At 33.3% G+C, this 13,158-nt stretch overlaps 1 protein-coding gene across 1 annotated transcript in view; it reads left to right on the forward strand.

Annotated features, from left to right (window-relative positions):
* Nucleotides 1–11,846, forward strand: part of LOC148942783 (uncharacterized) — a 57,675-nt gene extending 45,829 nt beyond the window's left edge. Inside the window, exons 5-7 of the mRNA XM_089102159.1 lie at nt 1,313–1,578; nt 4,290–4,505; nt 8,236–11,846. Coding sequence (XP_088958285.1) covers nt 1,313–1,578; nt 4,290–4,505; nt 8,236–8,289 — 536 coding nt within the window. The 3' untranslated portion in view covers nt 8,290–11,846. The remainder of the gene's footprint in view (nt 1–1,312; nt 1,579–4,289; nt 4,506–8,235) is intronic.
* Nucleotides 11,847–13,158: the final 1,312 nt, after the last annotated feature.

A 13,158-nucleotide genomic window follows, 5' to 3' on the forward strand; every position in this document is an offset into this window, starting at 1 on the left:
TTGCCGAAACCAGGAATAAATACTGATAAAGAGGTGATTTTTCGTAATGAAAAAGTCGTTTAAAGGGATATCTTTACTTACATGGGTTTTGCTATTAGTAAAAATTATATATATATATATATATATATATATATATATATATATATATATATATATATATATATTATATTATATTACTTTAATTGCCTTTGTGGCAACCAACTCCTAACATGCATGTTAACGCTCTGACATTTCATTCAAGCCGTGTGAAAAGGTGATATTACGACTAGAGGCTTTAGGTATTTTTTTTATGGTGTATCAAGTCTCATTCAAATTTGAGAACATGGCTGTCATGGCCCGCTTTATCTCATATCGAATGACCTTTTTATTAGCTATATATATCTATGAACGAATTTACGACTCTAGAATTTCCGGCTTAGTTTGTTTTCAACTCTGTGAACTAAAAATCAAGATTAATAGATTTAAGCGGAGCAACCCCGGGAATGCACTTAAAGCTAAATGGCTCACAAATAATGTAAAATCAGTATGAGGCCAGGGTTGATAAAGGTAAAAACTATGCATGTTACTATGCACTTAAAGGGCTTTCCGCATTTTGGCCACCGTTTCCTTTTCGGATACTTGGCGCGACATTTCCAGCTTATATCTGGTGCCAGTAGGGCATTGAAACGTCATAGAGAGCTGTTATGCTTTTCTTCTTTCTCTCTTTTTTGGTGTCTATAATCCATTGCCACAAAAAGGACTGAACTTGAATTTTTTCGCATATAAAAGAGAGGGCCATCTGTGTTGTAATAAACCCATAAGATTTCCTGCTATTAATACGTATCGTCCATTGAAATAGATTTGTGTTATTTGTGTCTATAATTGTTGTTGTTCTAGTGTCTCTTGGTAAAAAGAACAAAAAGAAGAAAATAAGATTTTACTATCTTTGTCATTAATCTTAATTAAAATCTGAGAGTACACTTAAAAAGTAAGGAAATGAAGCTGTTACATCCAAAAATCTATAAATGCCTATCCAGACTTCCTTGTTTTTCCATCAGACAAAACCCCGGGATTTGGTCTGGGGAAGGGGGGTATGTTCGCACCCATTGGGAGCTATTGTCCCAGCGAAATCTTGAGAAAACAGATATGTAGACTAAATGAATTTTATAAGAAGCAGCTAAATAATTAAAAAAAAATCCAAGCTTTGGCATAGAGTGTAAATCTTTCAAAATCTTTGAATATAGCTGTTATCGTGGCTATCTATAAAGATAAGTTTGGAAATGTTGGCTGAAGAATGGAAAATATCCTAAATATAGACTTTTTACATTTTCAGTGCCATGGATTGCCATAGCTGCAGTATATAAGCATGTGTCAGAGACTATGGAAATACTTTGGACGGAAAAATTGCGTCGTGACGTTTGCCATGTAACAGATCTCTCACGTGCCATCTGGCATTTGACGTTAAACGGTAAACGAGGTGAAGTTTATAATATAACAGATATGTCAGAAACAACACTAGGAGAAATTATCGATGTGATTTGTGGAATGATCAATGTGAAATATTCATTTCTAGGGAACTTTTGGTCTTCTTTGGCAAAGGTGAGCACATGTTCGGCTTTTTTTTTCAAGGCAAGCAGGTTAAAATTAAAGTTTACGGGCCTTTGCGACAACCAATATAAAGTGGTTACAGACTTTTACAAAATACATGGTAATTTTTTTTTCTTAGATCTTTTAATTGTTATTAAACTGGATTCCAAATAATCACCTCCTTCAGAATTTAAATCATTTTATTCTATTTTGTTTTTCAAAATAAATCAATGTACTTATTTAGCTTTTGCTTGAAAAAGCAATCAACAAATGATTGCTAATAATTTTGATATTACCCCTTGCTCCAAACAGCTTTAACGATTCAACGGAACTTTTTCTACTTTTTTTTTTAATTCAACTTCGATTGAGTTCTCGTGCGATCTATTTCTTACTCTTATTATTAAGGGTAAGTAATTTAAAAAAGGAAGGGGGCGGGAATAAGTTGAGTGGTTTCTGGGAAACAGGGAAGGAATGATCTGGTCCAGCTGAAATTTCAAAGATATTACCTCTAACCCTCTAAGTTTAACACCGATTGGTAATTGTTAAGAAAAGGAGGGGTCAAAATTTCTAGGATGATTTGATTGGGGAGTATCGAAGGGTTATTCTTGAAAAATGGAAGCGTAAAAATGTGTTTTGTTGACCCTCTCCCCCGTAGTGAGCATCTTCTTGCACCTCCCCCCCCCCTCCCTCCATTAAGGTCTAGAACTGCATGCACTTATGTTTGTACGTCTACGTATTATAGAGAAGGTAGTGCCTCTAGCTAGTTTGAAGGGAAATAAATTAAACATTTTTTCCGCATGACATACTTGGACAATTATTGCTTACTGTGGTCCCTTACGTGCTGTCAACTATGAACAACAATAATCTAACCTTTGCCCTTTTTTTTGTCTGAGACATTAATTGCAGGTTGTCAATCTATTGACCTGAGTCGAGATTTCACGACTTGGTGAGACTTTTCCTTAGTGAAGTATAAACCAGTTGAAAAATTTTTAGAGTCCAAATCTGTAATAAGAAGCTTATTATATGAAGCATGTTATATTACCATATAATGGCGATAGGAATATCGACCAAAAGAGGGTGTATAACTAATCCTTTTTCTTCAAGGTTTTCATTTTATTCACAAGCTTCTTTCTTTCATTCAAAGGCGAATTGGTGAACAAATATCCCGTGAAGGGTCTCTCTGTTTCACTTTATTGTGATCGGTGTTTGAGTATCTTTCTATTTGATTTTATTAAAAAGAAAATCAAGTGCCTCTAACCAGTATTCAGACGAATGAAATTCAGTAGCTTTATCATTTTCCATAATTGAATAGTTAATGCTTGACTTGGCACACATTTAATCCCGATTAGGATGACTGAAGTTGGATCATTATTATTTTTTTAATACTTGAATGTAAATGAAAACTGCGGTAAAGTAAACCATACCCAGGCATAGAGAGGGAGGATACCCTCCACTGATTTTAGAAATGGTTAAATATCTGTATCGATGGGTAAGGTCATGCCCGCCATGTACGCAAGAATTAATTTGAGTGGGGTTTAGGTTTGTCAAAATTCCCAAAAATTAATTATTGTATAAAAGAAAGAGACGAATCAGGAAATAGTGAGTTCTCTAAGGTTTCCCAGACCCACATCCACCGTGTACGTATCTATATCATTCCTGAAAATAATTTTAAGAAAAGTTTTATAATAAGTTTCAAAATTTATTGATTGCATTGCGTTTAAAAACAGAAAACGGAAACGGCTTACTCTTATAAGGAGCTGATTTTATGGCATTACCATCAATTCACGCCCCCGTGCCTTGGCTCAGCGACCCCTTCGTCCAAATTCTAAAAGCCACGTAATACTATTTCGTTCCATAAATATTGTGTCCGTTTATCTACTGCAGAAATATGAGTTGAAGCCTTGTTTGATGATTAGAATATTGGAAGCTAAAGTGATGATAGTGGACAAGTATGGGTCTGAAACGTGGGTGCCGCGAAAGACGGGGGAGGATATGTTAGATGTTTTCTAGAGGAATCGTTTACGGATTATTTTGGGTACCCGTCTGACTGAATGTGCTTCAAACAGTAAGCTGTACGAAAATTATGGTTCTGTCATGCTTTTTAGGGCTATAATGAGAAAAAGATTGAGCTGGCTAGGAGATATTCTGAAGATTAAGGATTATAGATGGCCGAAGATCGTCCTTTTCGGCCAGACAAAAAGTAGGTCGTCCCCTAATTGGGTGGTAGGGGGTCGTAAGGAAGTACTTAATGAAAATTGGAGCTTCCTGGGAGGGTATAAAGAAGGAGGCTTCGAATAGATTTGGATGGAGGAGGAGTATGCGTTGTTGCGTCGACCTCAGGTGGCTTGATGCTGCAGTGAGGTGTCAGTAGGTAGGCTAGTATCCTTATTTACATGGACCTTATGCCGACTCCCTGTCCTCCATCTTTTTTGCTTTTATTACCGTTTCTCTCATAAGGCTTATTTAATAGTGTCTTGCAATTATTTTGGATTTGTCCTCTCTCTCTCTCTCTCTCTCTCTCTCTCTCTCTCTCTCTCTCTCTCTCTCTCTCTCTCTCTCTCTCTCTCTCCCTCTCCCTCTTCCTCTCTTTTTCTCTCTTTTTACTTCTCGTCTATCTTTCATCAACTTATTACAATAATGTTTATAAAGATTACTATTATTAAATTGTATAATTGTCTCTTTTGTTTCTTTTGAAATGCACTTTTTTAACAAATTTCTTTCAGCTGGACCTTGAGGGAGTTGTAGAAGAGGGAAATGAGAAGCATTTAAATGAATGGTCACGATTATGCAAAGAAAATGGCCTTGAAAATACACCTGTATCGCCTTTCATAAGTAAAGAAACAATTCTTGGTAAACATTTGTGGCTGGATACTACTAAATTGAAGGCGACTGGCTTTTGTCCATTGTATCCAAAAATTGAAGCTTGCCATCTAAAAGAGGTACACTTTCAGCTAGTTACATTATTAATAGTATAGAATCACTTAAAAAAAAAAATGACTTTTCTACCTTTCAGTTGTTTACCAGGTCGATTGAAATTTCGAGATATTGGTTGAGTCATAGAGAGTAGGGTAAGCCATAGAGAGTAGGGTAAGTAGAGTAAGCCTTCCTTTTTGAACCCTCCCAAGAAGTTCCCTTTCCCTTAAATCCTTCCCTACGACGACCTGTCATACCATTTGGAGGCAACCTGCTTTTCGTTTGGCCCTAGATGGTTGGCCGGAAAGACGATATTTGGCAATCTGTCATCCTCAGAACGTATCATAGCCATTTTACCCTTTCTCTTAATGTATCCCTAGAAAGTGAGATGGAACCACAGTTTTCGTTCAGCTTACTGTTTGAAATATGGTCGGTCAGACGTGTACTCAAAAGAATCCATATAAAATTCCACTAGTAAACATGTAACAAATCCTCCTTCGTCTTTCGGAGTGCCCTTTTAGAATCATACTTGACCACTGTCATCACTGTAGATTCTAACATTCTAATCTTGGTTCGAAGACTTACCTTCCTATTCTTCCAAAAAAGAAAAAATCCAGTTGTGAAATTGCACCTTAAGTCTTAAGGCTATTCTACTTTTATTTTCTTCACTACCTCCACTATCTTTTCTTATAATACTGCCAAGGTACTTGAAGCTGCCTACCTGATCAATCTTCTCGTTATCCAACGCCACCTCTTCACTTATTCTCAATGTTAGCGACTTACTGTTCTTAAAATTAATTTTCAAAACTTATTCTTGCACCCTGAACTCTCAAAACCACGCACGTAGCATCATTTTAATATATTTGTCTGGTTTACCATACAAGGATAGAACCTTCGGCTGAATCAAACGCTTGCTCATAATAAATACAACTGGGGACTAGATGGATCTGATGACACAGGCATTTTTCAATTATTAATCAAGAGTGAAAATTTGACCGACGTATTCTTTCCCCTTCCTAAAGCTACACTGGTCTTCTCTTAAAGCTTTATCCGCAGCATCTCTAAGCCTTAAATAATTTTCTTTCTATAGAAACCAAGCTAATGCCTGTAATTACCGCACTCTCTTATCACCTTTCTTATAGAGCGGTTTAATCAAAGTTTTCCAAAAATCACTTGGTACTCCCCCTTTTTCAGAAATTACGTTCACAATCTTCAGTAATTTACCTCTAACCTCATAACCACGATCTTTAAGAGACTCATTTACCACTCTGTCAGGTCCTGGGGTCCAATTATTTTTTAATCATTTTAGTACTGTTTCTAATTCTTCTTACAGAACAAATTTTCCTTCACTTCCAAAGTTTTACAAACTTTGTCGTCCTTTTCCATATCATTTCCGGTTATTTTGTCACAGTTTAGCAGACTCTTAAAATATGATGCCCATATCTCTTTAACTCTTTTCTTATCACTAATTGTGACACCATTCCTGGCTCTAACTGGGAAAAATCCAGATTGACTGTTCCCTCTCAATGTTTTAACATGGCAGTGCAATATTTACTATTATGCCGTCTGGTTGCATCTCTAGATCTTTAGCAGTTTCATCCATTACCTTCACTTCACACCTTCTTAATTCATATTTTAATTTTTGATCTACCTCCTTACGTTCCTGTTATTTTCATATGGTCTATCGTTCAAATGCTTCTTGTACAAAGCCCTCCTCTTCTTTACTAAACATTACTCCTCCACAATATTCTGCATATACGGCATCTTTTTTTCTTTTTTCCGTTTTTCTTCCTCAGCTAGCTGGGCACTGGAACATCATAGAGAGTTGTTTAATGGCTCATTTAAAGGAAATTGAGTGGGCGTTTTCACTAATAGTCCTAGCTATGTTTCTAACTGGCCTCCCAAAGACACCATCTGCTACTTATTTTCCTAAAATTCCTGACATTCCGGATTAATTTTCCTCCGCTTAATAATGATTGATATTAGCGATATAGTCTTGTACAAATCATAAGCAATAAAATTTTCATTATATCACTCATATCACTCGTTCTATCACTCCTATAGAATTTTCATTATATTGAAGGTGTTTCATTGGAAGTAAACTTTCTTTACATCGTGGCTTTGGAATAGTAACTATTATATCAGGTAGTTTGTCCAACGTATCAACGTACCAAAGGCCAGAACAAAATTTGCCCTTTGCTGAAAAAATACAACTGTTTTTTCTTTTATAACTTCAATAAATTAAACCTTGAAAAATTAAACCTTGAACCTTGAATAAATCAAATAATATTAACATTTTGATTACTAAATATCAGTATATGTATATCAAACTGACAATGCACATTCATTTGTATTTTTTCAGCAAAGTGCAAATTTTGTTCTGGTTTTGGGAAGGCCTAGGGGTTTTGCGCCCAAATTATGTTAATTTCTGCTCGTTTTGAGTTTGACTCGGTTATTTATTGTAATTTCTGTTCGGTTTGGGTTTCATTTATTTATCGATGCTGATTTGTGGATGTTTCACGCTTGGTAGATTATTTGATTTTTATTATTTGATTTTATTTTTGTTCATTTTTTGTTTAATGGAGTTCTTTACTTTTCTTTGAAAAACTTATTTTCTGGAAAAGTTTTTTTAATTAATATATATATATATATATATATATATATATATATATATATATATATATATATATATATATATAACTGATATATATATATAACTGATATATATAACTATAACTATATATATATATATATATATATATATATATATATATATATATATATATATATATATATATATATATATATATATATATATATATATATATATATATATATATATATATATATATATATATATATATATATATATATATATATATATATATATATATATATATATATATATATATATATATATATATATATATATATATATATATATATATATATATCAGTTAGTTCCTGAAAGAAGTATATAAATAAAAAATCCTTGTCTGTATATTTCCAATAACCACTTTAGTTTCAATAGTATAATATGTAATAAATTTTCATCACTGGTATCTTCCATGTAAGTCCTTTTCTGTCCTCAATTTAATGCTTTCCCATGAATATTTCTTAAACATTGGAATTAAAACCAAAAAATTACCCAATGGAACCACAAAAAATACTTTTAAGAGTTGAGATTGAAACATGATGCTAAATTAAAAACCAGCAATATATTCTATTTCAAATTTTTTCTGTTTATATTTATCGAATCCATCTTTTTACCAGATGCCACAATTAAATTTTTGACGATTTTACGCTAAAGTAAGTTTTAACGTGTGTGGAGAAGACCAAAAATGATAGGTGGAGACTTGTTTTTAAATTTCGAAGTGAAATCGTAACATCTAATATATCATATAATGAACGTTCAACTATATGACGTATACTCAATATAACGTTCGACTATGTGACTTTTATTTCCCTAGTGCTCAATACTTTTAGATTATTTTTCGACTATGACGCGAACTCCCCGGCTAGTTCAATGGACTTCAACTATATTATGTTTATTATCCTAGTGCTCACGATATGACCCTAGAATATATGAAGTCCACTCTCCCAGTATGCATTTTTAGAATGTGAAACTATTATCATAATATTTCATTACAGAGTTTGTAATATCTTTTATTATAAATATTTTTGCTTGTTCTAAATATATAGATACTGTATAAAGTTTTTCCAGGATGAATATTATAATTGGTTTTGCTATTTTAGGTGATTGACGAGTTCATCGAACAGAATCTATTTCCCGCATCAGTATTTGGATGAGAAGGCGCATTTGCAATTCCTATGAAGCTTATTTATGTGATACATTGTTTTAGGATTATGTTTAGAATTTTAGAATATTTTTTTTAATTCTTAAAATTTTGTTTGTAAAATTTCGTTTAAAAGTTTGTTTCTATTCCAGTAATTATCTTACAAAATTTCCTGGCAATACTCCTGACACATTAATTTTTTTTTTTTTTTTTTTAATGAATTTAATCTGAAATTTCTTTTAGTTTTGTGGGATTATTTTTTAAGTCGAATCTAATTGAGCAAGACAATGAACCTAATTATACGGGACGAATCTTAATTTTTATTTGGATGACTTTTAAGCGAGCTTCATTAACATTGAAATTAAAGTTGGTGATTGATGATTTCAAGTTGATGAAAGTAAACTGCTAAAATTGATTAAATTAATCAGACAAACTGACTGTTATCGGCCCTTTATCATTTTTTTCGCTAAAAGAAGAAAATTCTCAAAATTGTCCCTTATGAAGCTCTACTTTCTTCTCCTTCTATCATCTTTAGGGGCTGCTTTCCTCGTGCCCTAAGCTGAGTAGAGTAGGATCAATTGATTCAATACCTTTCTAGTGTTTACTAGTTCAAGACATCCTTAAAGTTAAAAGGTCCACATCGATAAAACCAAAAGTCAATAACGAGGGTAGTGGTTTTATGATATACCCCATTTAAATTAAACATTTACAGAGTCATTTTACTCGTTTTCCTTTGCTTTTACAAAAAAACTGTATAAAATGACTTTGGAATAATAAACCAACCTTTTTATTGTTTCTATGTTTCTCTTAACTGTTCCTTAATCCACTTCTACTTTTTATTCATTTGAAAGTCCACAAATCAGCTTAGGTTTTGTAAACACCTTTTTGTTAAATCAAAGTGTGGTAAATTAGAATTTTTTTAAACGAATAACTGCGCTGATATTAATGTAAAATTACCTAACACACTTTTGTGGTAGTTTCTGCATGAGTAACTGGCAAAAACTGCTGAAATAAATAAATAAATTATCTATAATATATAAATAAATAATAAATAAATAAATAAAATAATTCTCTGAAAAAAAGAGAAGTGAAATCCTAGGAGAGAGCGTAATGGATAGCTATTGACTGTAACATGGGCTGACTAAAAATTGACTATTTATTTATCTAGAGCATTAGACCGGCATCCTTGTCGGTCCTTGGGAGCTGAAAATGCTGAAACCCAAATATTGCTTGGTTCTTTTGTAAGGTTGTTACCCAATTTTTTATATTTGTTTTGTAGTGGTTTCATTAGTCTAGTCGCCAAGAAGAGGAGTAATGTGAATTATTAATCAGTTGTAATAGCAATGATGGTATCATAGGCTTCATTTGGGTTCCATCGGTATTTGCTTTACTTGTTAGAATATGGCTTTAATTGGAGCAGGACTGTTTTTGTCGCACAAAACAAAGTCTGATGGTATCGTGGAAATAGCGTCTTTCGGGTTTCAGATATGCCCATAGTCCTACTCATGGTATCATCCTTGGACTTAGAGTTGATTTAAAAGTTATTTAACTTAAGTTGGAGGTAGTTATTATTTCAATATAGAGTATTTTACAGTGATCTTTTTGTATCGTAATTAAAGAGATAAATGCCTAAGATATAGTTGTTTAACATTGTGATGTCCTACCTCAAAAATTATTTTTGCAAGAAACTCTAAAATGAGCCTCCATAACACACAAGCTGAATAAAAATGATACTTTGCTTTATCCCTCATTCTCAGTGGTAGTTGAAAATATTTTGTCCCGACTTGCGCCTTATCGCTAGGCCTAGCTCTGCCTTATTTAGTGGCTTATTTTTTTGTAGTGCACTTATGTGGTGTTTATGTAGTGTCTTATGTCTTTGTGCACTGTTCCTAAATATACTTAGCTATAATGATATTTGTGACAACCACAACTTGTTTCTGAGTTTCTGTCAGTCGGTGGAAGGGTGGACTAATAAGAACGATCTTTTTTTGTGAATATTTGAAATTCAGTTCCGAGTTGTAGCTGTTACAAAGGGTTGTAATTAAGCATTCTCTGGGTTGAACCATAAGCCAGGTTGATCCATCAATTTTGCTATGCCTTAGACAATATCTGAAAAGCGAGGGAACGTGGGCTCCATGTCGTTCTTCTCAGTACTTATTTCCACAATTTACTAACTGCAAACAATTAACGCATTTTAATCCCGTATTTCTTCCTTAATTTTAGTGCTATTTAGGGAAAACCTGGAAATTTGTAAAATTGACCAATCTATCTGTTTAGTATCTTTTGCCCAGTCGTTTAGGGAACAGACATGTTAGATGGCGTTGCAGAATAGTAGAAAGTCTTTTCTTACTAAAATTCAAGCTGTAAATTTCTTCCTATTTTTGGAATTCTATTTGCTTGTGACCAACTAATTAGTTAACCTTCAATAACTAATAAAAGTAGCTATACTACTTTCACTTCGTGACATTGCTTAGGTTGATTTTTGAAAGTAAATATTCATAAAAATAAAGGTGTCCTTATATATCCTTGCAAATTCCATCTTATCATTAAGTAAACGATTCCGCTTCAGTGCTTCCTAAAAGATTGCTTGAAGTTCTACTTTGAAAATAAAATAAAATGAAATTAGGATAAGTTATAAATTGAGTCTGTCAGAACTAAGTTTCTTTCATATTAAAGCTCGTTTTCGTGGTTCCTTGATTGTTAGGAAATCGTAAGTACTTCATCACTGTTACTTCTAGAACTTGTGCCTGAAATTTCCACACATCTGAGGTAATTGCCAATAATTACTTAATAAGTTGATCCCAAAGAGAGAATCACCAGGCCAATCTATGTTCAGTTACATTTTGGTCCTTCTGATCTGCGTAGCCCTGCTTATCCTCTGTTTGAGAACATCTTAGCAAATGATTTTCAGCTATTATCTCAGAACTGTAAAAATATCTGATATGACCTTTAGGCCTGACTAACAATTTGGTAAACCTACCAGTCAATCCATTTAGTTCGTTTTGCAAAGTTATCTTATCAGAGTCCATACTACCTCGTTTTTCTTTGCCTGTTGTTGCGTTTTATTTGTTGCTTAGAAACAGCCTCAGAATGTGTGGTGCGTTAAGATATTTCTATACCTGATAATGTTATTCATTAAAAGAATTATTTTATTTGCTGGATAAATTGTGCCATGTATTTATTTTCTAGTTCTTATTGTCTTGTGAGTTTGCCCTATTTGCCTTGTCCTTTTACTGTTTGACCGTTGACCGCATTAACATAAGGTACAAGTTTATTGAAAATTTGCACAGGCTTATGAGCTTGTGCATAATTGTGTAGGCTCACATGACCTCGGAAATAGCCGAATTGGCATTTACGAGTAAAAATAGAGAAAATTGGTTTGTTGTTTTATCCGAATCACCTCTGTCTGACTAGTGTCATTCTAGTAGTATTTTGCCACAGTGCCAAATGGAACTTTAGATGTGTAATCTTGTTAGCTGCTTTTGTGCTAGTTTTGCAATATGATCATGGCCGGGTGTTTTATTAAAGTTAAGAGTAAGAAATTTGTTTTCTACTTCTGTGTTTTTTTATATTTCACAACGAAAGAGACAGGTATTGTGCCAGGATAATACCTGGCACAGGTATTATCGGAACTCGTAAGAACCTTAGTCAAGCTATTGTTAATATTTGCAGGCCTGCCGACACCTATGACTCCGCACGGCCGTCAAATCGGTAATTACTTGCTTATTCTGCTTTTTCTGCTGCAACCTATGCTTTAGAGGACTAAAGAGGGCTTAATAGGGAGAAATATGTTAAAAAATGAATTACACCACAAGCCGAGCCTTTCTTATCCCTCTTTGTTCTTGTCCGCCCCAAATCGTTTATTTTAAACGATGAAAGGGCGAGAGTAAATTACTACGATTTAAGTCCTAAATAGTGTCAAAAGGATAAAAAAATTTTTATTTCAAGTCATCTTTTTTTTTTTAGTTTACTCTTTTTGCCAAAGTGGTATTAGGAATAATAAGCACCATCTATGCATCTTTGTTACCACCCAATTTTTACAAAAAACGCGCTTTATTGACCTTCATTTTTTGCCCAGCCTAAATTATAGCTTTAATATTTACCTGCTAAATAGTATTATTAGTGAAAGGATGCTTAGGAACGCGATTTTTAATTGTAGTTGGAAGATTAAATTTTACAGCTAGACTGTCGAGTAGAGTAACTATTCAATGGGATAAAAACTTTCAGGATCTTCATTATACATGTGTTTTACTGTTGAAAAGGCACTGATTTTGACCGCTCTGCTCAACCAAAAATTGAAGTAAACGTAACTTTGAACTATTTAAACGGTCTTGTACGGAAATGGCACAGATATATTTTAGGGTCGCATGTGGGGATTGCCAGAAATGCGAATTTCGCGAATGTTCGTGGGAGACAAAATTGATGCAGAGTTGCTAATGCTTTGAGCTAAATTGCCCCAGTTTTTTTTTATTAGTTTTTTACCGCAAAAGATTACTTGGTGCATCCTTAAAAGTAGGTTTAAAGATTTTCCGGTCGTCTCGATTCGCTAAGCTCGCACAAAACCGAAAGTTGAGGTAATTCAAAACTCTCATGGCAGTTTGATTGGGCACTTCATCGTATTTTGCTCGGGGTAGAAACATCAAACGGAGTGAAAAACCGAATACATACAGATTATATATATATATATATATATATTATATGTGTGTGTGTGTGTATATATATATATATATATATATATATATATATATATATATATATATATATATATATATATAAAACTGAAATTCTGAAAATATAAATTGGCATTCGTTTAGTTCTGATTGTGAAATATTATTTATTTATTTATTTCCCTCAAAAACGAGGAGTATAAAAGATAATTAAA

This window comes from Artemia sp. Qi Xiang Cuo, chromosome 16 (genome assembly GCF_049724085.1).
Source record: "Artemia sp. Qi Xiang Cuo chromosome 16, ASM4972408v1, whole genome shotgun sequence".
Lineage (NCBI taxonomy): Eukaryota > Metazoa > Arthropoda > Branchiopoda > Anostraca > Artemiidae > Artemia > Artemia sp. Qi Xiang Cuo.